Source organism: Prionailurus viverrinus, chromosome B4 (genome assembly GCF_022837055.1).
Source record: "Prionailurus viverrinus isolate Anna chromosome B4, UM_Priviv_1.0, whole genome shotgun sequence".
NCBI lineage: Eukaryota > Metazoa > Chordata > Mammalia > Carnivora > Felidae > Prionailurus > Prionailurus viverrinus.
Window position 1 is genome coordinate 44,294,245 of NC_062567.1, and position 26,546 is coordinate 44,320,790.

At 46.3% G+C, this 26,546-nt stretch overlaps 1 protein-coding gene across 3 annotated transcripts in view; it reads right to left on the reverse strand.

Moving 5' to 3' along the window:
* Positions 1-923: 923 nt before the first annotated feature.
* Positions 924-26,546, reverse strand: part of GRIN2B (glutamate ionotropic receptor NMDA type subunit 2B) — a 413,917-nt gene continuing 388,294 nt past the window's right edge. For all 3 annotated transcript variants that reach the window (XM_047864812.1, XM_047864811.1, XM_047864810.1), the window contains 4 exons: positions 10,402-10,562; positions 8,361-8,548; positions 5,139-5,377; positions 924-2,783 (listed from right to left, as the gene is read on the reverse strand). In XM_047864812.1, the coding sequence (XP_047720768.1) occupies positions 924-2,783; positions 5,139-5,377; positions 8,361-8,548; positions 10,402-10,562 (2,448 nt within the window). The remainder of the gene's footprint in view (positions 2,784-5,138; positions 5,378-8,360; positions 8,549-10,401; positions 10,563-26,546) is intronic.

The following is a 26,546-nucleotide window of genomic DNA, read 5'->3' on the forward strand; positions in this document are numbered from 1 at the left end:
CTCAGGAAGGGTGGAGGGGAGAGACAGTCAACCTTCAGGTAGCATCGGACCATCTCTGTTTGTATATAAGCCAAAAGAGGCACACCGCTTCGAGATGTTGGAAGAAACAGCTTTAGGAGTCCAGGTTGCCCTCTCTACATTTCTAGGCCCCTGACCACATGCCCGTGTAGACTACATGCACGTACAAGTGTACATGGCCACACATGCACATGTCGTCCATCTTCTCTTGCCTCTAGCGCACCACGGAACATGGCTATGACGTGCTTTCCGTCACCTACCAAAGACCCTTGGTTCCAGTTCACCACCACGGAGTCTCGTGCAATTGAAACATTCTTTTGGCTTATATATAAACACACATGGCCTCCTGCCCTCTGCTTGGCACGTGATCCCTACACAGATGCCACCTGAGTGACAAGAATTTAGCAAAAGCCTCTTTGCATTCACGGGCAGTATGGCAAATGGTCTCATTTGGGTGCTTTTGCCTTCTCACCTAAACATCTAGATCAGTTTGGGAAGAGCTATCCTGCGCTCACGTGGCCTCCTTGTATCTCTCTCCCTGCTGCACTCCAAGTTGGGTGGCAAACAGTCCTTCCGTGCTCCGAGGAAGCCTGCACGCAGCCACCTCCTTTCTCCACTCTGCCCTCCCGTGCTGAGCGAGCCCACCGGATTCCCTCCCGGGAACGGGAACGACTGACAGATGGAGAGGGAGGAGAGCACTGGAAAGGCGGGGGAGGGCTGGGGCTGGTCACCAGGGTTGCCCTCTTAGAAGGAATCAGAACTCCAGGATTCCGTCAATAAATGAAAACAACAAGAAAGGAGCAAATGGGAACCAAGTTCACCCCCGTCACCCTCCGTGACATGCGCACCACACGCCCACGGCCCCACCCTCCCGTACCCACCTTAAAACCTCTCTCTTCCCTCACTCAGACATCAGACTCAATACTAGAAAGTTTCTCATAAACATGCCCATTGCTGGAGCCATTGAAAGCCCTGGGGTTTTTGTTGTTAGGCACACAGGGGTTGGACTGGTTCCCTATACAGATGTCTTTCTGGAAACGGCCTGGCACAGCCCCGTGAAGGGCCGAGACCACCGGCTTGTTGGTGACAAGGGCCCGGAAGTCTGGCCTGGCTTTCGGCGCCCCCGCCACCGTGGGCTGCCTGAAGAAGTAGGATTTGCTGCCATGGAGCAAGCACTGGTCGTCCCCAAAAGTGGGGATGAAAGGGTTTTGCGTGACCCGGTCAGGGTAGAGCGACTTGCTGAGCATGTAGCCGCCGCCGGGGTTGTTGTGGTGGTGGTGTCCAGCAGTGGGCACTGAGGACTTGTTGTTGGCAAAGGTGCTCTCGCCAGCTGGCATCTCAAACATGTGGGCGTAGGGACTCCCGTCCAGGAAGCGGCCCTTGTCTTTCAGGCTCACGCTGCGCGGGGCCAAGGCGGCTTCTTCCTTCTGCAGGTCCACGAAGGTGTCGTAGGAGTGCTGCCGACGCAGCTTGTTCCGGGTCTTCTTCTGGGCCTTGGAGTTGGTCGGGCTCTGGGGGTACTTGGTGGTGGAGGCATTGGACGTCACCGCCACAGGGGCAGCCGGCTGGTCCAGCTCCTGCAGGGAGTTGTCCTCGCTGATGTCATACAGGTTGCCTGCCTTCTTGCAAGCCTCGCAGCGGATGCACGCCTGCCTGCCCGAGTTCTGCCCGGCCACCGACGCGGAGTAGTTGTGCAGCTTCGACGGGCAGCTGCGGCAGAAGTTGCCGCCGCCCGAGCGGTCCTCCCAGTCCACGTTGGCCAGGTTCTTCTCCCAGGGGGCCGGGACCCCGCTGACCACGCCGTGTTTGTCGCCCGCCCCGTGTTTGAGGTGAGACCTGTTGGTACAGGGCCCTCCTCCGCTGACCGAGTCGCGCTTAAAGTCATCGCCCTGCTCCTTGTAGATATCCGTCAGGTCCACGTGCTCCCAGTGCGGGGAGTTCTCCTTGGTGCGGAACTGGTCCAGGTAGAAGTCCCGTAGCCCTTCCTTGTCCCTGAAGTAGCGCTTGTGGTCCGGGGAGCGGGGTGGCCGGCGGCGGTAGGCCAGCTCGATCTCGTCAAATTCCCGGCGGGACTTGGCCGAGGCCGGCCGCTTCTTCAGGCTGTCCTTGTATTGCTGCTTGCGCCGCTTGGCGGCATTGCCCTCGATGTTTCCGTAGGTGACCGTGTGGGTGGAGATGTCAGACACGTCGGAGCGGATCAAGTCATCGTGGCCACTGTAGCGGTCGCTCTTGAAGGAGAATTTGCCGTACAGGTCGCTCAGCTGGCTGTGCTTGGAGGAGGGGAGGCCAATGTCCAGGGGCTTCTTGCTGATGGACCTCGGCTGCGTGGTGAAAGGCGGGTTGTCACAGTCGTAGAGCCCATCGATGGAGCTGGCACTGCCGATGCTGTGGGGGCGGTGGTGGTGGTGATAGTGATCCTGGTACACGTTGCTGTCCTTCAGCTGCAGGTTGCCAAAAGTTCTCTCCACCTCGCTGATGTAGTCGCTGAAGAGGTTCTCCTCGCACGGCGGGTTGTTGTAGGATTTGCAGTCAGAGTGTGTGAAGCTGCGGCGGTGCTCGGAGATGTCGTAGACCGATGACTCACGCCGGATGAAGTCCAGGGCGCTCTGGGGGGAGCCGTTCACACCAGACAGGTTGGCCATGTTCTTGGCCGTGCGGAGCAGGCGCAGGATGTTGGAGTGCGTGTTGTTCATGGTTGCGGTGGGGGAGTTCATCACGGACTGGCGCTCCTCGATAGCCACCCCGTGGATGCAGCTGTAGATACCCTGCAGCAAGGAGAGGATGACACGCGTCAGGTCTCCGGCGAGGCTAGAAATGCCCACGTGGAGGACGCTCTCCCCTCCACCGCTACTAACTGCCTCGCTGGATTGAGAAAAGTCAGGCATGAAACGTGGCACGGTCTTAAAACTCATAGAATGCTGTGGCCAGAAGCTTGCCTGATTTATCACCTTGCATTTGCACAAGATGAGCCAAGCTCAGTGGTCTGGCTCTCTGAGAGGGGACACGCTCACTCCAAGTGACTTGAGTAAATAGATTGGAATCGTAAGACGTGACATTCTATGCCTCGACTCCACCATCGCCTTGCATTGACTTTCCTTCCTGTGCCTACGTTTTCCCATCTTAAAAATGAGGTCATGATATCAGCTGATCGCAAAAATGATTGTCAGCTTCCTGGAAATCGATAGCAATACTCCCCAGGTGCTGGGGCTGTTCTGCCCAGGCTGGCCACCCTTGACTGGTGGTATAGCACAGGGGAGCTCAGAGCTCATAACAGCCACTTTTTTTCCAGTGGCTTTTAGGATTTTGGTCACCAAATAACAGCTGAGCAGTTCTCTTCTTGAGCCAAGCATGAACCAAATTCACAGAGAGAGTTAGGGAGCCCTGGGGTCAAAGAAGGATTTTTCTCCTGCTGTGTCCTACACCGTGGGAGGGCGGAATTGGGACAGACAGCAAGTACTAAGTAGGGACAAATAATTCCCTTGTTGAATCCTCTCACTTATTCTCTCTTTAGCTCCTAGTTTCCTTCTTACACTTTGTCACTCACTTAATCTTATCATACATAATTAATACTGTAACAAATTAGTATTGATTGAGAACTCCCTGTGTACAGCTCCTTGTTCCAGGCCTTGAAGAACACCACCCAGCCCAGGTAATGGGTTGGGTTCACGTCCCAAGTCAGGGAAACCTGCTAATGTCTCGCTCCCTGCCTTGGAAGGTGGACACGTTTGAAACCTTTTTCCCTGGCAAGGGAAGTATGTGAAGAGGAGGTGGTTTGAATTGGGTCTTGAAAACAAAGGGGATTAATTTGGGAAGGGCAGTTGCCCCAACAGATGGGGATGAGGGCAGAGAAGATTAGAACAGAGAATCACAGCTAAGTGGGGGAGAAGAAGGGGTTAGAGGAAGTGAGCCTCACCATCCCAGAGGGCCATAGCAAGACCTAAGATCTTCGAAGTAAGGTTACTGTCCTTACTTTCCTTCTTTCTAACCCTCCTTGGTTAGGGCCAAGAGAAAGCGCTAAGCAGTTTCTTCTGCGGGGGCCTTGATTATGCTTCCGGGTCGTGAGTGGGATTCCTGTTACAGGCCACCAGCTCCCCCGTTCCTTCTGCCATCACCCTATGTTGGACCTCAGAAAGGGCTGTACGGTGCAATAATGTGATTCAGGGACCACGCATCCCCCCTCTCCTGCGTACAGGTTCCTGAATGGCCTGAATCAGCTCACAGCCAGAGAGGAAATTGTTCTGTAGCACTAAAACACTACAGGAAAATGATGAGAAGATAGGACGACTTAATGAGAAATCCATTTTCTTACATAACTCCACTAGAGCCCAAGTTAGTTATATCTGAAATCCAGCCCTCTATTCTATAAAGGACATCTGAGGTCACTGCTCACGAATGAGTCCCAAAACTTTACCGACAAGAATTAAAAGAAGCCTGCCTTCCCCCGACCCCCCTTCGCTGTGATCCTCTGTTCGTATTTAAAACTGAGTTCTGAATCCTCACTTTGGGCCAGAAACGGAGAAGAGACCTAAATAAAGAATGACTTAAGAGTTGTACTCTTGTTTCAGTGAAGAAAGTTTCTGGAATGTACATTTCTTATGGGTCAGTACTTATTTCTGAAGGTTCCGTTAAGCTCTTTAACTCTGCGTAACTCACACATGGTTAAAACAGAGTGGAACCGTGGAACTACCAGTAATTTATCTCTGTATGTCAGAACAAGGGAGCCACATTATATTTCACTATTTGAACAGACATGTGTTTTTTTTTTTTAAAGAAAGATTAAATGATTAATACAGCCTATACACAATTAACTAACGGTGACGGAAAGCATTTGGTAGGAGGCCAAAATTTTCGTTTTGACAGATCTGCCAGTTCTTCGTGAGAACCAAATGCCCAGACCCCACACACGAAGCTGCCGCTTCTTGAAGGAAAACCAGCACCCCCTGTTGTTTAGAGCCACCTGAAATCCCGTCACCCGACCCGCGGGGGAAAGGTGCACGATGCGGTTTCTTGCTGCAGCTGCACGGGGCTGGAATTAGTGCGCTCCTGGGTCTCTGTGCTTTGCACGGCCCTAGACTAAGCTGTCCCCCGCAAGCTCCCGACACCTCAATCGAGCCACTCACTCTGCTGATGGAGAAGACCATGCCAGGCTTGCCGGAACAGACGCCCATAAAGCAATGCCGGAACTGCCAATAGAAAAGGTGTTCGCAGATGAAGGTGATGAGGCTGAGAGCCATGGCTGCCCCCAGCATGTAGAAGACTCCCGCCATGTTGTCGATGTCCAGCTGGCTGCTCATGACTTCGTTCTTTTCATTGTGGCAGATGCCAGTGAGCCAGAGAGCCTCCAGCTCCTCCATCTCCCCTGGAGACGGGCCGGCAAGGGGAGCGGGGAATGGGGGGCCGAGAGCAGGCAGAGGGGACAAGGAGGGTATTGGGGAAGAGAGAGAAGGACACGAGAGAGAAAGAGACAAGGAGACGGAAAGAAAGAAAAATCAATAGAGAAAATCACGGTAATTTGATGAATACCGCCGTGTATCAATTCATCAACGTATTCAATAAGTATTCGGCAACAACTTAATGTGGGTACTGCAGTGACACAACGGTATGGGGCATTGCCTCCGCTCTCCACGATCTGTCAGTCCAAACTGTATACAGATAATCAATATGACCGGCAATGTGCAGGTAACGCGAGAGTTCAAATTCAGGGAAGTAATTTTGTGCATGGTGTGACCGGTCAGTTCTCCTGAGGAAGGTAGGACTTGGAGGTGGGCATAGAAAATGGGTGCGTTTTAATTTATATTGCATGAAAAGGCACTCGAGGCAGCAGAAATAGCATGAGCAAGGGGAGAGAGGTGGGAGTACACAAGCCTTGTTTGGGAAAGACACGCAGAACAGCTCAAACAGAGAAAAGGGGGGCACAGGAAGCTGAACAAAAAAGGTTCATGCAAGGTGCTCAGGGCCTGAGTATCAGACTAGGTGCTTTGTACCTTCATTTGCAGACAGTAAGAAATCACATAATCAAATAAGAGATTCAGAAAATTGGCTCTTAAAATATGTGCAAATCAGGGGCACCTGGGTGGCTCAGTCAACTGAGTGTCCGACTTCGGCTCAGGTCATGATCTCAAGATTCCTGAGCTCGAGCTCCGCATCGGGCTCACTGCTGTCAGCGCAGAGCCTGCTTCGGATCCTCAGTCCCCTTTTCTCTCTGCCCCTCCCCCACTCTCAAAAAAAAAAGTTTTTTTAAATGTGCAAATCAGATTGGGCTGGGGAAGGAGGGATGGAGAGAGAGAAGCAGAGATTGACTGATCCCCCACTGACCCTCGCACTATCTGATCTCTTGTTGCAGAGGGAAATATTAAGAGTAAAGGGGAGTGAACTTGAATCAAATGAAACCACCAAATTTAGAACTGCCTCCTTGTAACACCGCTTAGAGAAGCTCTGCTTGATTTAATTCATGCCAGAGACAAATAACCTTTATCCACTCCCCTGGATACTAGAAATTAGGAAGGTACAAACCTTAGACAAAAGGAAAATGAAAAAATTCACGTGCCCTTGAAGGCATCTAATTCTAGGCAAACAAAATTCTGAAAATCTCATGAAGAAAGCTACCTGTTCTAATAATTTCAGTTTGGTTAAAAATTTGAACTTTGAGTAAACTGACTGGAGCTTTGGTAACTTCTGCAAACAATCTCTACTGCTGCCCTTCCTCATAGACAGAGGCTCTGCTATTGCCTTTAAGTGACAGCTACATGAAAATTATAGAAGCCCTTATACCAACATGGCTTATATGCTTCAGCTATAAGCCTTGAGTCTTTCCAGTGTTAATCAAATCACTTTAAAACACTTTTTGAATGTTTATTTATTTTTGAGAGAGAGAGAGAGACAGAGAGCAAACAGGGGAGGGACAGAGAGAGAGAGAGAAAGACAGAATCAGAAGCAGGCTCTAGGCTCTGAGCTGTCCACACAGAGCCCGACGCGGGGCTCAAACTCACGAACTGTGAGATCATGGCCTAAGCCGAAGTCGGACACTTAAGCGACTGCGCCACCCAGGCGCCCCAAATCAAATCACATTTTACTCATTTCTTTGATCAAACTATGATTTTCCTAACTAGTGGAACAACGGACTTCACCTGGAGCCTGAAAATCCAGCTGTGTTCCTCTCCCTCGAATCTCATCCCTAACAGCAAAGGTTCTGCAGGAATAATTTAGACAACCTCCTGGCTGATGGCCTGTGGGGCCAAGCAGAGTCAGGCTGCCCTCCCATAACTGGATTAGCTTCTGGGAGACTAACAGGAAGAGTAGGTACTTTAAAAAACAAAGTGAAGAGGAATGCCGAAGGCTGGAGTGTAATGAAATTGGAGATCTTCTCAAAGCAAGATGGCTGCCTCAGTCTCCTGCCAGAATGACACTGGGGAGTGCCTTACGAGTTTCTGCCTCAGAGGACCCTGTCCCTGCTTCCTATCTCTTCCAGCTTAAAGAGCAAGATGGGAGAGAGGGAAGAATGAATAGATGGCCACAAGTGTACTGGCCTTTCTCTGGACACACAAAAAGCAGAAGCCTTTCCGAAGCTCTCTCTACTGCTCCGGCCACATGTGAAAAGACTGTCTGGAGCATCTAATACTAGCCCCTCTTACTTGATCCCTGAAGGTCTAATCATACCCTGCGATCCTCAAATGTACCTCCTTGATCAACTACATTAATCCTCCCAAATTTCACCCAGTTATGGGTTGAACTGTGCACCCACCCCGTGACCACCGCCAAATTCCTATGTTGATGTCCTAATCCCCAGTACCTTGAAATGTGACTTTATTTGGAAATGAGGTAGTTGCAGATGTAATTAGACAAGAGGATATCATGCTGGAGTAGGGTAGGCCCCTATCCATTACACTTGGCATCTTTAAAAATGGGGGGAAATCAGGCATCTACATAGGGAAAATGGCGTGTGATCATGAGGGCAGAGATGGGGCGATGTGTCTACAAGTGAAGGAACGCTAAAGGCTGCCAGAAAACCACCATGAGCCAGGGGAGGGGCATGGAAGAGATTCTCCCTTGAGGCCTTCCAAAGGAATCAATGCTGACACTTTATCTTGGGTTTCTGGCCTCCAGAACTGTGAGACAAATTTCTATTCTTTAAGTCACTCAGCTAGGGTACTTTGTTATGGCAGCTGTAGGAAACTAATACCTACCCCCCCCCCCCCCCCCCCCCCCGCCAAAACTTCACAGTATACCGTGGGATAACTGTCTGGAAGTGCAAGGGTGACAGGAATGGAGAAGAAAGAAAGGTTGGTGTTTTGGACTAGCCGTGAGAAGAGCCCAAATAAGCATTTCCCCTTTCTTTGACTCACCATCTCCAAATAGCTGCAGGATAGCAAGGTCCACCTGGCGCTTCCACCCAGAATCTTTTTGGATGGCAATGCCATAACCCGTGGAAGCAAAGACCTTCCCACTGCCAATGGTCACCAGCTTGCAGCCTTCATCTCTGCCTGCCATGTAGTTCAGCACTGCTGCATCATAGATGAAGGCATCCAGTTTCCTGTGCAAAGAAGAAGCAAACAAACAATCCAGTGGAGGAATTTTAGCCCAAAACTACCTACGGGGCCATTAATATGAAGCAATAGGGTTCCAGCCAACTATGGGGAGGACTGGTTCAAAGTAAGGCTCGAGTTGGAACTCAGCCAGAATCTAAAGCCTAAATCGCAGGCTGTTCTTTATGTGATTTCAGGTTGAAAGGAGGAGTTCTTTCCCTCCCACTGGGAATGATGAGAATGTAAGTCGGGCCTGAAGCCAACTCATAAGCTGTGTCTGAAAGGAGAAGGAGTAAAAAGGAATCAATAAAAATAATAACAGAAATAATGAAAAGTAACCATCACAATGATAACAACAAATAGCACGGGTTAGATTTATATAACATTTTTCATTTCTCAGTTCATTACAGTCCAGAGTGGGGATAAGTGTAGGTGTATGTGTTTCGATAGATGTGCAGGGCTATTTTTGTGGTCAGAAAGGTTTCAATAGTCTGTTTTGCAGCACAAGGAGAGAAAGGAGCAGTTGGGGTTGTAGCGGCACAGGCTTACGTTAAGAGCGAATGTGCGCAACGACGGGAAAACCCAACGTATAGAAGAATTCAGGTCTCTCAAGTTCCCAACGTAGAAGAATCTCATATTATATATTGTGCTTCCCAAGGGAGGAATATGTAGGGAAGGGAGTAAGACCACGGGTAAAGGCAGGAAGGCATGGACCGATGTTTCAAACCAATCTTTAGACACATCGAAGGTAGAGAAAGAAATTCAAGTACAGCCATTATAGGTAGGTACTAGAGAGGTCTGCAAGAAAGAAAAGCATGCATCATCTCCTTCAATTGTACACGGTGAGTTAGCTTTATCCCTCCTTAAGAAAAAATAAGCCCTTTCCGGTATGATAAGATAACAAACATTTTTAAAAGGCCCACGAGGACCCTATAGAAAAGTGACACACCAAAAAACCAAAACTCTGATATGACGGACAGCTGTGGTTGTACCAGGGGCCAGGCTACCTACCGAAGTGGTCCTACACCCAAGCTCAAATCTCATCTCCTGTAATCTGCTGTGATGTCGTGGTGATAAGACAGAGTCTGACAGTATTTAAGGAAACATGCATCTGAGTAGCTCTTCCAAAACTGGAGCCACCGGGAGGTCCAGGTGCTGCTAGTTATCATACAACACAGGAAATCAGCTACAAGACCCCTTGACCCCAAAGTCCCAACATCTATAATGCTCAATTGTCTATCTATCTTATCCCACAGCCGTGGCTTTCAGAGGCCAAATGAATAAAGGGACCAATGTGGCTGGGATTATGCAAGCCAAGGTGTTTCCAGTTCATGAGCTCCTCTTAACAAACAAATAACTTTCTAGTGTATAAAGCTGGATCAAAGAACACTAATAAAAGTGGGAACTGGAGATCAGTTAACACATTCTCACTGTTTGTGGTCTAAAAACCTTCACCCCTTTCTTCCTTTATTCCTCCCTTGTCCAAAAGACACCAGAATCATCATGTTCACCTTTTAGTCAACAGGTCTTCATGTCACATGTAATACATGAACCTTAGCCTTGACGCTTCTCTTTTACTTTTACAGCTATTTTATTTATTCCTGGTTCATGGTTACATTAATGCAAGTAGAACATAATTTGTAAAAAAAAAAAAAAGTATACATAGAAGTATGTAATAGCATAGGAGTCTTTGTGCACTGGCCTGAATTATATTGTCAAATTCAACTTGGAAATCCACAGAAAGCAAATGCAGTCTTGTTTGCTTTAAGTTTGGCACCCAAGCATGATATAGCTGATTCAGTGTACATTTAATAAATGTGAGAAACATATCAAAGACTCTGAGCTTGGAAGCAGTTCTTACCCTGTTTTCAGGGAGAGCAATGCATCATCTACACCCCTCTGGTTGAACTTTCCCATGTAGGCATGCATTTCTGCATAGTTATTGCGAATATTCCTCTCTGTGCTGCCGTTGGGCACAGTCCCAAAGCGAAAAGGGGGTGAGAAGTCATTGGGTCTCTGGAACTGGAGAGAGAGAAAGAAAGAGAGAGAAAGAGAGAGAGACAGACAGAGAAAGAAAGAAAATGCTTCAGAAAACGTGAAGAGATATTAAGTTAGCATTTAGTGGATTTATAATGGAAGGGACCCAACTACAGTTCACCAAATACAATAGCCCTCACTTAGGAACAGCAGTTGCTAACTGAAAGAGGACTTCAATTCAATGCAATTTAATACATATTGTTGAGAGCTTTCTATTTGCCCAATCCTGAATTTAATCTATAACCTTTGCATGTTCCATTTGTGCATACTGTACAATATCAGTGACGATGGGGATGTGCTGTTAGCTTAACTGCACGGGCTCAGTCACCTTTACACCTGAAAATTATGTAAAATATGGCTACAGGTCTCTTAATTTAGGGGTCTAAATACATTGTCATTGCACCATTTAAGGCTATAGAACTTTAGTGGGATGAACTACATTGTACTCCTGAAAACAATTTGTTGGATATCAAATATATTTTGCTAAGAAATTTTCTTGACCTTCCTTGATGCATTAAAAGCCTGTATTTATTCTACGTGAGTTGTTGAACAAATTGTAAAATCAAATACAGTTTTCATTATGTTCCTTCCCTTGCTTAAGAACTAAGAGTAGATCTCCAGTGCCTATCATAACAAAGTGAAATTTCTTAGCTTAGATGTGTGGCATCAGCTTATTTCTGGTATTGCCCTGCAATTAATAAGACTGTATGTTGCTTCCTGAACAAATTATTCATTTGTATCTTCATGGCCTCATATAGTCTGTCCCCTCAGCATGAACTCACTTTTCTCTTGAGGCCAATTCATGTCCTTCATCTCAAAATGTAACTCAAAGCAATTTCTTCAGGACACCTTCTGTGAATTCTTTCCTCCATCACGTCTACCCCAAAGTATTTGATGTTCTGGGTTTCTATCATGCTAGAAATGCAATTACTCTCTGAATGAACTGGTTAAGTTCTGAGAGCTACTCTTTGATATAGTCATTAGAAGTTTAAGGTCTTAATTGAGACAGATACGGATTGAAGATCAGTTCTGCCACTTACGACTGTGTGATCTTGGGCAAGTGACATGAACTCCATGCATCATTTCCTCATTTGTAAGAAGGAGACAATGATGTCTCGTTTTCAAGGCTCTCGTGTGGATTAGATGATATAATGTATAAGACGTGACTGGCACAGCACCCTTGCATGCGGTAAGTGCTCAATAAAGATTATATTATTTTAAACTCATGTCTATATTCTGCATTCCCCAGTAAACTTCACACTCTCCAACCTCCCCATTCTAATAGTACAGCAGTGATCAGCTAGACCGTGGCCAGAGTAGCTCCCGTAGCTTGGCACAGGAAAGACGATATAGATATTTCAAGTCCTCTTGGTTTCAATACTATGGGGATATATTTACTTCAGAGATATATTTGGAATACTCAGGAGTACTCTGAACCTCTGGACTTGTGTGGGCTTAAAGACATTCTCCTTTCTCTTTCCCTTGACCTGAAAAGCTCAAGAGCTTCTCTGAATATAGGGATTTCATAAACCACAAAATGTCACAGCACCAGGAACCACAAATACCGTCTTCAGTGTGCAGAGTTGGCCATAGTTAAGAGCAGAGTCATGCAGTGGGGTTAGGCAATCTGGGATGCATCAAAAGACCACTTCTTCTTGACTCGAGAGGCTTCCCGTCTGACTTATCACAGTGCTTTTCTCCATTAAGAGTTTTTGTTTCATTGGTTTCGAAAGGGTTGTGATTTTTAAGTGAATAAAAGAGTCCTAGAATTTTAGAGTCATATAAAGCCACTCCAGGTTAACCAGTCCACACCCTTCATTTCACAGATGAAGACCAAGGCAAAGAGGACAAGTAATCTGCTCACTGACACACAGTGGTAGTGAAGGTCAACACTATCAGAAATCAATTGGCTTAATTAATAGTACTCTTCTTTGTCCCCAGCGGAGAGTAAGTTTAAGGGGACAGAGATATGTTTTTTTTAAGTTTATTTTTATTTATTAATTTTTGATAGAGATAGCGAGTGTAAGTGGGGGAGGGGCAGACAGAGAGGGAGACAGAATACCGAGCGGGCTCCGTGCTGTCATCGCAGAGCCTGATGCAGGGCTCAAACTCACGAACTGTGAGATCATGACCTGAGCTGAAATCGGGAGTTGGATACTTAACCGACTGGACCACCCAGATGCCCCAACAGGGATATGTTTTATGGAAGAGACAGAATGCTATGCATATCACAGTCAATGACAATACTTCATTTGTTTGGAAACAGGTAGCCCCCAAATCAAATGCAGAATACATTCTATAGCAGGCAGCAATGTATAAACAAACTCCTTTTGTTTTTTTTTGTTTTTTTTTTTTTTTTTTAATTTTTTTTTAACGTTTATTTATTTTTGGGACAGAGAGAGACAGCATGAACGGGGGAGGGGCAGAGAGAGAGGGAGACACAGAATCGGAAACAGGCTCCAGGGTCCGAGCCATCAGCCCAGAGCCTGACGCGGGGCTCGAACTCACGGACCGCGAGATCGTGACCTGGCTGAAGTCGGACGCCCAACCGACTGCGCCACCCAGGCGCCCCTAAACAAACTCCTTTTGATCAGCGACTCCCCACTTTGCTAGAACGATGACAACTGAGCCTCACAGTGCCCAAGATATCCGAGGGCCCAGCATATTTTCTGCAACATCAGTGAAAGTTGAAATCGTGTCAGGTACAATTCTGGTGTAGGTCATTATATGTGTGGTCTTTTTTTTTTTTTTTTTTTAAATTAGCAATCCATGTAAGGTATACGCAATAATTTTGATTCGCCAGATAGAATCTGATGTCCAGGGTGCCTCACTTCCTGATGAAGCCAGATTATGGAAAGTTTCTGCACTACTCCTTTGTAACTTTAAATTTTTAAATTATCTTCAGATTTCCAGATGTTGTTTATAACCGTGTCCTTGAACAAAAACTAAAGAAAGGATCAAGGACCTAACACAGCCAAGATGACTGCAAAAGAAGAAAAAAGGTTGAAGGGCTTATAATACCTGACTTTAAGACTTGTTACAAGGTGATAGAGATTGTGGCAGTGTGATAATAGCACGGAGAAAATAAGGAGATCATCTGAACAGAATAGAGTGCCCACCAACAGACTAACACATATATGGTCACAAAGGCAATTAAGCAGAGATAGGAGTGTCTTCAACAAATGGTACAGGAACAATTAGATATCCATATGCAAAAAAAAAAAAAAAAAAGAACTTCATCCCACACCTCATGAGATATATAGAAATTAACACAAAGTGAATCACATGCCTAAATATAAATTATAATATTTCCCGGAGAAAATACAGGACACAGTCTCTGTAACCTTGAGTTAGACAAGATTGATTTCTAGAGATATGACACCAAAGCACAATCCACCAATAAAGGAAAAAAAAAAAATCAGGCTTCATCAAAATTAAGTACTCTTTGAAAGAAAGTTAAGATCATGAAGAGAGAAGCCACCAAGGGAGAGAAAATATTTGAAAATAGAGTCATTAAAAATCTAAAGGGAATACATGATAACAGAGCCAGATTCTTAAACACTGAAAGGTGAAAGCATCTTCCGTAAGAAAACGACCAGAGAAACCAGCCAGCACTGAAAGAATGGAAAGGCACAGTCCTTGGAATGCACTGGTCTTAGAGGCAGATCATTTGTATTGGCTTCTAGTTCCTTCTCTGACCAGCTGTGTGAACATGGGCAAGTTATTTAAATTCACAGAGCCCCATTTTTCTGGAAGTATTATTTTTAGTAATAATATATAGGAAACCACTGAACACAGTATCTGGCACATGGTGGGTTCTCAAAATTATTGACTGCTTCTCTGACGATGAAGTTCTAACATCTAAAATTGTCTTGTGTTAGCCAATGTTCCCTAAGATGGAAAACTCTTGTTCTCTCATTTGTTCCTTAAACTAGGCCAGTTCTGGGGACCAAGAGGGTGAGCGCACTGCCCCAGAATTAGCCAAAGCAGAGGCAGAAGTGAGCTTGCCTTTTCCTTTGAAAATTCTTGTCCCAGCTTGAGAGGTTTAAATAAAACTCGAATTTAAAAAAAAATATATCCATCATTGGACATTGAACTTGGCTAAAATTCATGGCCATAGAGAACTGCATGTTCAGTGAGGCCTGTGGGGAAGAAGGAAAGAATAATCTCCCAAATACTTTGACACTGCCACTAAATGCCCTGTAACAAAATTTACCCCAAGCGGTGAGGCATTATATGGCACTTGTTTAACCTGAATAGCAATCAATGCTCTCTGGGGTTTGGGGAAGGAATATCGTTTTGTACTGCCAGGAACCACGAGTCTTAAAATCCACAGAACAGGGGGGGGGGATCCCAAGAAACAATTAAAAAGGATTTAAAACCCCCCCAATACACCAAGGAGGTCAACACTGGATTAAAGAGCTCTGTCTGATTTTTAAGTAGGGAACTGTACACAGTATTCCTTATTGGTCACCTTTGGCCATCACAGGGTTTCCTTGAATTTGGAATCTTTTTCCCGAGTTACCCAGATTGGGATTACAGAAACAGATTTCCCCATATCACAAGTGAGGAAACTGAAGGCCTAGAGAGACCAAGTAAGTTGTTCCAGGCCACATGGCGAAGCTGGAGGACAAGCTGAGGCTTGACCTCTGGGAGCTGAGCCTTCCCACTGCCGGCTGGTATGCTGGCTGACTAGTCCCTACTACTGCTTACTGGGAATGAAGCCCCACACGGCAAGTGGGGCCACCTGTGAGGGTGTCCTTCCCTTTCTGGCACATCAAATGCTGACTTGCATTCACCCTCTGGATTCAACACGTGGCTTCCAGCAATTACTGTAAGCACACATTTGCACAAGGGCAAAACAATGCCGAATGTTAAGAGAACTGTAATCTCACTCGATCCTCCTGGACAGCTGTGGGGAATCAGAAATCAACCCTCTTAGCTGTTGAGACCATCATCTCAGCCCCTGTCTTAAGAACCTCAAAGTGAATTAGTCTTGGCAAGCCATGCCAGGAGAGAGGTGCTAGAAGGCTGGAGTAAAGGTCCCTGCCTCACCCGAAGATGATTGGACTGGAGGGTCGTGGGGCTGAATGGAGAGCCTCTCATACAGCCTGTTGCAGAGAAGGGTAAGGGAAGTGTGGATCTGATCCATTTCGTCTTATTTATTAAATAAATATATAAACTTATTTTCTTATGTATAAGGCATTACTAATTCATCCGTAGCGGTTACTCATATCCAACACCTATGTAATAACTCACATTATCTCCTTTAACTATAATAATTAAAATGCATCAATTCATTTGGTAAATATTTGCCAAGCATCTCTTAGTGTAGAGGGCTGTATTAAGAACTGAGGGTACGGAGAAGAAGAAAAAAATCAGGCTCTGTTTTCAAAAGATTTACATATTAGACAGTCAGAGAGGCAAACATTCATTCGATTTTCTATTCATTTTCTTTTTCATTCATGCCTTTATTCTTTCATTCATACAGCTATTCAGCAAGGATCTATGGGCATCTGCCATGTGTAGATGTTATTCTCGGTGCTGGGGATACGGTATTACAGAAGAATAAGATCCTGCTTTGAAAGAGTTCACATTATAAAGAAGGGAGGCAAACAGTAAGTGACCCCTGCCTGTTAAAGGTGGTGGACTGAGAGCCTCCATTCTTCCACTCCTTCTACCAAGGGGTGAGGTCTATGTTCTCTCCCTTTGATTCTGGCCTGTGCTTGGTGACTTGCGTGGCCAATAAAATGTGCGGAAGTAAGTACACGTTCACTTCTGTGCCTTTTTCTTTTTTAATGTTTATTTAGTTTTGAGAGAGAGAGAGAGACGCACACAGAACACAAGTGGGGGAGGGCCAGAGAGAGAGGGAGACACAGAATCTGAAGCAGGCTCTGAGCTGTCTACACAGAGCCCGCTGTGGGGCTGAGATCCACAAGCTCTGAGATCATGACCGGAACTGAAGTCAGACACTTAACCGACTGGGCCATGTAGGTGCCCCTGCATTCTGGGACTTCTGAGGCTAGGTTATAACAATCTTTCCAGCTTCCGCCTGGACCTCTTGGAACCTCGCTTCAGGGGAAGCAGTCCACTCTGTAAAAAGTCCAACAACCCTGAGGCCACCACGCTGGAGCCATCACAGTCCTGTCTACAGTCCCAGCCTAGCCCAGGCTTCCAAATGTTCCAGTAAGAGTACCAGGTATTAGAGTAAAGCCATCTTGGACCCTTCAGCTGAGCCCAGCTACCAGAAGACTACCACATGACCTCAGCTGATGCCACATGAAGCAGAAGAATCGCCCAGGGAAGCCCTGAGCAAATATATGACCCCCAAATTAGTCAAATACCCTGAACGGTTCTTGCTTCAAGCCACTAAGTGTTAGGGTGGTCTACTGTGCAGCAATAGACAGCTGGAACGTGGACGGTTTCAAATAGTGACAATGAAGTGCTACGAAGAAGCTAGAAACAGCTATTAGACAAGAAAAAGAGTGACTAGTAGAAGAACAAGTTCAGATCAGCTGTCCTGCAAAGGCCTCTCCGAGAAGGTGGCATCTGAATGGAAACCCGCGTGACAAGAAGGATCCAGGCCTGCAAAGACCTGGGGAACGCATACTGGGCCCAGGGAACAGCAGACACAAAGGCCTGACCAGGGGACAAGCCTGGCGTGGTGAAGGGACACTGAGCAACAAGATGGGTGCTAGGAGTAATGTGCCTATGCAGCGGTGGGAGCACAGAGCACAGGGCATCATCCTCAACAGCCTTACAGAAGCTGCAGCATGGGGGTCAAGACCGGAAGGAAGCGTTTTCCAGTTGGACAAGAGGAGCAAAGGGGCTTCTAGGTAGTGACAACGGCGGGGGGGTGGGGGGGGTGCAGAGACATCTGATGGGGAGAGAGTTTGGGCCTGACTAGAGATCATGAGCTGCTTGTCACTGTCTGAGCCTCGCAGATGTGGCCGTGATAACTGGAGGCTGACATGGCTGAAGACGGAGACAGAGCCGGGATCACAAAGGGACTCGAATGCCGCGTAAGGAAGTTCAGAGTGCATGCTCTAAGGGAGAAGAAACAGCAGAGCCTCTGGAGCCAAACTGTCTGAATTCAAATCCCCGCTCTGCTGCTTGATAGCTGTGTGACCTGGAGCACCTCACTTAACTTCTCTGTGCCCCGGTTTCCACTTTTGTGCAGTGGGGCTAATAACAATACCTACCTCATAAGGCTTCTTAGTATTCAGCCAATTAATCTCGGCAAAATATTAGCACTGTGCCTGGCACATGATAAATATACCATATTAGCTATTATTGCTGTCATTATTATTACTGTCAGCATCATCATTATCAGAGGCAACTGAGGGTCAAGAGTGGGTTTTTGTGTTAGAAAGAGCCCAGAGGTGTCAGCACGAAGGACAGGTTGGAGGACTAACTAAGAGAGGAGCTGAGCAGGACTTGAGCTCCCATGATGATCTGGAACCAGGCGGTGGGGGTGGGGGGGGGGTGGTAAAGAGGAACGGAAACATCACCAGCTACCTCCCTCCCTTCTGAGAATATGAAAGATGGCATGTGCACAGCTAGCTAAAATACAAGACCGCCCAGGCATGTACCAGGCATGTTCTCTTCAAAAGAGAAAGACTGGAATCAGCCTGGAAGGCTTCTTGGAGGAGGCTGGGTGTAAGCTGGCGGGGTGAATGGGCTGGGTTTGGAAGGATAGAGATGGGAAGCTAACGTCGGTTTACACCGGAAGACCCCCTCTGCTTTAAGAGTCCTCCTCCAACACTGCTTAGTTTCCATGGTGAGTGAGGAAATACGTCTGCAGAGAAGTCTTTGCGGCCATGACGCCAGGAGAAAGAGCAGGTTCTGAAAACAAAAGAAAAACCCTCCTAAATACTGACTGGGTCCAGGCTTCTGTGCTGACCACCAGACAAAGCCCAATGAGGTTAATTAGAGTTAGATCCTGTGAATGAGGGCACACAAATGACAGCAGCTCTACTAACATGAAGAGGGTGGGGAGGAAATGCCTTCCTGGGCACTTGGCTGCCTGAAAATGGCTCTTCTCATTCAGTGGGAGTCTGACCAGCATGTGCAGATTGGGACCGGCCAGCACCATGACCTTGCAGAGATGCATACTGTACGTTCTGCTTGCAGGGTCCATCCACACGGACGCGGAACCTGGGGGCTTTTGTCCTCAGAGCTTAACAATCCTCCACATAAATATTCATCCCATTATGCCTGCTTTTACATTTGAATCACAAAAAGAATCAATGCCCAAATGCCACTCAGCCTTCCAAGGCACCCGAGGGAAAAGGTGGGAAGGCTTCAGACACAAGGGTGGCTTTTATGAGGATGTGGCAGAGCATCAGAATCCTAAAGGGACCGCTTTTTTTTTTTTTTTTACCTACCCAGGACCCTCCCGTTATCATTATTATTACCATGCATACCCTGCTTCACCACTAGTTTTGTTATCGACATTTATTTATTTATTTATTTATTTATTTATTTATTTATTTTAATGTTTATTTTTGAGAGACAGAGACAGAGTGCAAGCAGGGGAGGGGCAGAGAGCGAGAAGGAGACAGAATCCGAAGCACGTTCCAGGCTCTGAGCTGTCAGCACAGAGCCTGAGGCAGGGCTTGAACCCATGAACCATGAGATCATGACCTGAGCCAAAATCGGATGCTCAACTGACTGAGCCACCCAGGCGCCCCGACTTGTATTATTTTAATGAAACGTGTTATTCTTTCATGCATGCATTTTAAATTGTAAAGTGTAACTGACGTAAAACGTAGCATTAATTTTTTTTTTCATTTTAAATATTTTTAGGTGTACCGTACTGTGGCATGAAGTATATTCACACTGTTGTGCAGCCATCCCCACCATCCATCTCCAGGACTTTTTATCTTCCCCAACTGAAACTACGTACCTGTGAAACACTACATCCCCATTAGTTCTATGCCTTTTGACCATACACAGAATCTTGTAACCCCAGGCCACAATCAGGACATAGAACAACCCCATCACCTGCTGAAACACCCCCCACCTTTAACCTCTGGCGACCACTGATCTGTTCTCTATCCCCGTTTTGTCTTTTCCAGAATGTCATTTACATGGAATCATACAGCACATAACCTTCTGAGATGGGTTTTTGCACTTCTAATAATGCCCTTGCGATGCATCCAGGAGGATCTGTAGGTCATTCCTTTTTATTGCTGAGTAGAATTGCATCGTACGGATGTATCGGCTTGTTTATCCATTTATCCATGTAAGGACATTTAGGTTACTTTCGGTTTGGGGTAGTTACAAATAGAGCAGCTGTAACATTCATGTGCAGGTTTCTGCGTGAGCATAAATTTTCATTTCTCTAAGGTAAACACCCAGGAGTGGGAGTGCTGGTTCGCATCTCCACCCCCTGCCCAAAGGGCAACTCCTTTTGCATCTCATTTTTCCTTTGATCTTCCCAATTTCCCCATGAGCCATAAAGGAAGTACCGCAACTGTTCCTGTCTTCTTGTTGTCTGCTACTGAATTCTCCCCTCATAATATCCTACAGCCTGACCAGAATGAAGCAGGGGTGTGTGTGTGTGTGTGTGTGTGTGTGTGTGTGTGTGTGTCTGACTTCAGACTCTGAGCAATGTTTGAAGCCAGGAGGAGGTGGTTGGAGAAATCAGCCTCCCCCCCTCCCCCACTATGGTCCCTGTTTGCCCAAAGGGGGAAGACAGGCAGATGGTAATCTATACATTAGGCTTTCTGAAGGCACAGTCTTCCTCACTGTTCCATGGCCCATAAATGCTTAGGACACGCAGGACAACGAGGCTGTCTCTGCTTACACTGAAGGACAACATAATGCTAAAACAGTAAGTGTTACCTGTGGGTTATGGGCTCTAGAGACTGAAGCTCAAATCTGAGCTCCATCATTTATTAACTGAGTGACTTAATACACAAGCCAATTGGCTTTGAAACTGAATGGCAACAATGTTCTAAGAGGAGAAGTAAGGCCTAACATCCCATTACAAATCCTCCCCTTCAAAACCTGGGGCCCAGGATCGCCACTCGGGACCCTCCCCATGGAACCACCCGGCTGTGGATATAGTGACAGATTAGAGTATAAGATTCTTCATGAATTATAACCTTCATGAAAGCTATAATCTGGGACGGAGGCGGAAGAAATAAATAATTATTATACGTTTCATTATAAATTATTCATTGGAGAGAATATTGTTCAAATTCACTCAGCAGAGGAGACTGAACTGCAATAACAATAACATCACAGAATGTACTTAGAAGACACAGGTATATAATAAAAGGGCCGAAATTAATTCAGTTCTCTTCCTGGGCCCCTGGAGAGCCGGATACCATTCTGTTACTGCCAGAAAGTGAGTTAGCACATACTAAACACTCAATATCTTAGTCATTTCTATTCTTTTTTCTCTTAATATCAGCGCTGTGGTTGTCCACCGTGGCAAACACACAAAGTCTGCATATGAAGGAATGTGCACTTGGATAGGAGAAGCCTGGCAAGTACGGCTTCACAATTCTGGATGCTATGCTGCTGGAGAAGCAGCCCTTTGCCTCTCTGGGCTCAGCATGGAACTGGGACTCCTCCGACGGACTCTGGAGGGGAGGAGGTGGTGGAGGGAACAGCATGCCCTCCGCTGTCACCACCCTCCTGCTGTGCCCCCAGAAAGAGCGTATAGAAAATACAATGTGCCAGTTCTTCAGATTCCTGGAATTCGGTTAATTATTAGTTTTCCTCCTAGCAAAACAGTCATCTCTTTTGCAGTTTACAAAATTTAGATATACGAACCTTAATAAATATTTCCGAAAATAGTTCATAAAATCAGGTAATGGCTTTAGAGTTTATGTAAGCTCTCTGAGGTTTGGCCCTGAGCTAGGAGAGCTGAGCAGATGATACAGAAGCTACTACTCCTGTATTAGCTTTGCCAAGTCATACCTGTGCCCCGAAGTCTTACATGTGTGGCCAAGTCTTATGTCTGGCCATAGAGTATCATCATCGGCACACATTCAATGGCTATAATCCATGCATTAAGTCACTAAGCTCTGAAATGAAATAAAGCAACAGATACAGTCCCTCCATGACTGTTCAGCTGGAAATTAAAATGGGAAGCAGCTAATGCTTCCATGTTAACGTACCACACAACTGACATAGAGTAACTCAATCTTTCCATCGACCCTACAAGCTGGAATGGTTATCCCCACTCAGTGGACAAGAAAACTGATGAACAGTGTGGTAAGTCATTTGAATAAGGCTACACAGCCAGAAACCAGTGGAACAAGGGTTCAAACCCAGGGTCCTCACATGACCATAAAAGATACCACAGAGTTCTATCCACACCAAACAGATGCTTGGCAAACACGTGTCGGGTAGAAGAATCCAATGACTAGAGGACTGTGCCAAGTTCCAAACGGGACATAAGGCAGGCGAGGGCTCTGCAAGTTCAGAGGGAGCAGGGATCATCATGAGGGGGTGGGGTGGGGCGCTAACGAGAGGAGGCAGAGACGGAGCTCTTATAGGTTGGCCAACTTACATCGGCGGAGGTGTGGGGAGGGCCCTCGAGGCAAGAGGAGGGACTCAAGTACTGTGACGTCACTGAAGTTGGAAAGAACGTACATGGGAACGTGGAGCAGTGAGTTGGCGCACAGACGGAGGCCGTGCAGCAGCACCCGCTGCACGGTCAAGCTGCAGAAGGATGCCACAGCACTTAGGTAGCACTATTCAGCTACAGCAGTGTGGCTAGAAAAGCAGAGAGGCTGGAGCAGAGACATTCACTGCAAAATGACTAAGGGTCTGGGCTATTTTCAGGGGGAACATCATGGGAGGAATATATGAGAGAGATCTAGAACATAAGCCCTGACAGGATCCAAGTCAGCCTGGATATTCAGGAGGACAAAGGGAGGGAAGAGCGGTGGAGTCCACATCATCCCACCCCCTCATCTGCCACCACGCTCCTTCGCCCATCCCTCAGCAGCCATACTGGCCTCTGAGCCGTTCCTAGAATATACCAGGCATGCCCTAGCACGCTTGTCTCTCTGCTCAGAAAGCCCCTGCTAGCCATCACTCCCTTACTCGGTGGTCTTCTCACCGAGGCCTTCTCCGACCACTCGACTTAAAATTGCAACTCATCTGCCAACACCATCTCCCTTCTCTGCCTGATGTTAGCAGTTAACGCCTAATATCGTAAATAAGTGCTTTTTCAATTCATTTTCCTTTTCCTCCTTTTAGAATGCAAGTGACATGAGGGAGAAGATTCTGTCTATGTTGATCACTGCTGTATCACTAGTGCCTAGAACAGGACCTGGCATTTAAGAGGCTCTTGGTGCGAATGAATGAATGAATGAATGAATGAATCAATAGCACACTCCTTACTGGTGAGTGTGTTATCATGCAACACAAAGAACACAAAGTTGCACGGCAGTGTTTCTTTGATCCAGTGCTACTGTGGCACAGCTAGTGAATAAGGAGTTAATTTGTCCTCATGCTAGCTGAGGACATCTTTTCTGGCACCTTCTCCATCTTCCCTTCAAAAAAATATGTCAGATCTGAGATCCCACAAGAGCTTGTCAAATTTAGGACTTGACAATGCATATGAGTATTTCTTTGGCACCAAAAATGTGACAGAATTGGAGATTATTATGGTAACATGCAGATGAAGTGAAACAGAGGTGTAAGGACAATGGCATTTGATTTTTATCCCGAAGTCATCCCGTGTGTGACAGGTGGCCTTGGTCATGCTCCCTCAACCTACCCTTAGGTGAGACTTACAACGAGGTGTTACTGCCACGCACCCCCTTTCTCATACCGACCGGGGAGAGTGCATGGACTGTTGCAGATATATTATAAAAGCTGTGGGTGCTAGCAAAGAGAAGTGGCCTTTAAAGATTTCAAGTAAAGGGTACAGATGGATTCACCATGGAAACTGGGATTCTGGAACTTCAGGAGCAGCCCTAGCAGCTCACACACAGTTTGGGGGAGAAAACCGAAGGTTACTATCGGGACTTTCACATGCCAGATTCCCCAGTGAATTTAGGGGGTGCTCCAGTTGCTAGCATGCTAAGCTGAGGTTCCTAACCCGAAGCTGGGGCAGGGGTAGGGCAGGGGTAGGGCTGCCAATGGACTATGCCAGGCAGGGCCGAGGGCAAGTAAGGATCCAGGGAGAGGCACGTCAGGGGGGACAGACACACCTCTGCTTTCCTGGCAATCAATCAGATCCATCAGTTCCAAACCGAGAAATGGAAATGCCAGCATGTGCACACACGGTCACATTGTGACCCATTTACAGCACAGCAGAACTTACGGCTTTGGTCAATAAAGTCAGCCTTATGCAGGGGGCACTCCAGTTTATAGAATGTCAGTGCTGGGAGGGGGCCTTCGTGAGCCCACAGTGCCTACTGCCTCCCTTTCTGGGGTTCACAGTGGACCCTCTCAGGGGAGGGTTCTGATGAGTCCTTTGGTAAAGAAACTTATTAAACCTGACACAGAACTTTCCCAAACATATTTTGCCATGGATTTTTTTTAAAAGAATACCCATTATGTTTCCCAGAACATTAGTGGGCTGTGAAACACAGTTTGAGAAATGCCCACTGAGAGACTTCTTCCCTGTTCGCAGCCAGAAACAGAGGCCTGGACAGTTTATTAACTCTCCAAGACCAAATAGCCATTCCCTGCTCCTGTCTCCTCCTTTCCTTCCTTCCTCCTGTTACCACACACGTACTGAGCGCCCGGTCGGCATCTGCAATGCGGCTAGAGCCACACCATGCTTTGACATGTAATAGTTCAATGTGCCTACGACATCCTTAATGGGCCTCCAATTACAATGGTAACACAATTATTCTAAGGTGATGGCTACAAAAGTAAAAGATCAACAGCCATAGGGCAGAGGAATGGAATTTAATTTTGCCAGCTGACTGAGGGTAAGCCAAAAAAGCCCTTTTACTTTCAACCATTGCGTTGAAAATCATTCTGAACTATGTTAATTCGCGTTCCTTTCTCGGGTTACCCTCCATTCAGACATATTCAGTGAGTATCTGCTTTGTGTCCTGGTACTGGGATGTGGATGCTTCTGCAGGGATTTAGACGCAGAAGATCACAGATGGTTTAAGAGGTGACATTTAACATATATTTACTCCAGGAAAATCTCAGAAACTATTTTTACCTTTTTAAAAAAAAATTTAATGTTTCTTTTTGAGACAGAGACAGAACGTGTGTGGGGAAGGGGCAGAGAGAGAGGGAGACACAGAATCTGAAGCAGGCTCCAGGCTGTGAGCGGTCAGCACAAAGCCCAACGTGGGGCTCGAACTTGCGAACTGCAAGATCATGACCTGAGTCGAAGTTGGACGCTTAACCAACTGAGCCACCCAGGCGCCCCATCAGAAACTATTTTTACTTTTAATAATTCCTTTATATGAGCCTGTTTGGTTATCATTTCTCTCTTTGCCCCTATGAAAGTGGAAAGTGGCATGGCGGCCATATTTCAGGGTTGGCCACTTCTTGTTAAAGAAGTCATGGGGAAGCAGAAATGTCCAGTGGAAAGCTGGATGATTGTGAAGGCAAGTCTCACCACTGAGACAACTGTGTAGACATGGCACATGGACCCACTGAGGGGCCACTGTACTCCTCTCCCACGGGACATGGAGAGCAATCGGGGCTTCAAAGAAGACAAGTCCTGAAATCACTTTATAATTTAAGAGCCGACAAACCACAATAGCAGTGCGGTTGGAGACCCCCATTTGTTCACCACTCTTCTTCAATACTGCCTGCTCAATTTGGATGACTTGGGAGTAGAAACCACAAGATGAGCAAACCCTGTCTGCTACTATAAATGTCAAATATTTCGTATCTACATTACCTACCCCCAATCCATTAGTTTACGAAACTACCTTCCACTGTTTCTCAAATCCAAATGGCTAATAAAGAAAGAAACGCACTGGCTAATCCTGTGAACACTATACGAATTATGTAACTATCTGAGGCATACATTCATTCATTGACTAAATGATTATTCAATCTGTTCTTCAACAAATATTTGAGCACCTATATTTGCAAGGCTCTATATAGTTACTGTGGATGTACCAGTGAACAGAGACAAAACATCTTGACCTCAGAGAGATTATAGTATAGTAAGGAGAGACAAACATTATAAATATGTTAAATACCATTAGTATGCCACATCATGTAACATATAATTTCTATTAAGGAAAAAAAAAAGACAGAAAACCACAGAGATAAATAAACTTATTTTAGAGCCTCTTCCAGATGTTAGATCAGATGCTTCGGTGGCCTGCCTACAGGATATCCTGAGCTCAGACTGCCTTTAAGGGACACAGTGTCACTGTTTCCTGGGAACTTTTGCCTCCAACAATATACAGTTTATAAGTGCCTTCCTCTTTGAATGTAACCCCACCATCTTGGTCTGATGTGAACTTTCAGAGGGACAATTTCAAGTTTTCATCAGATATACTTTTCTACTTAAAATGAAACCCAAGGTGTATTTCATTCCAGGATGGGAGAGGATACTTTTTGTAGAAGAAACGAATGGGCTAAAGGGACAGGATTACTGGCAGGACAGCTTGCCTATGAATTGCAACACATTATCCGGGAAAATAATACAGATGAGTCCATTTCACACTTATATTAGTAAAATCCTGTCCGAGTGGATATCATTAGAGGGAATGTGTGCACTCCCGGGGATACTGTCTCACCCACTTGGAAGCTAAAAGTTTCATTACTGAGTTTCACAACGATTCATTTAAGATACCAGGGAACTGGGTCCTTGGAATGGTTCCAAGTACATGTGTCACGTTCCCTTGGTCAATGGTTTACAGAGAAGATAGCCTACTTTAAAATTATTCTATAAATTCCAAATCAGGAGTCAATTAACAGAATGGGAAAAAATCTTAGCCAATGCCGAAGTAAGCTGTCAAGAAAGTTTTTCTTTATCAAACAAGAGGCCCCTGTGACTGGGCAGGT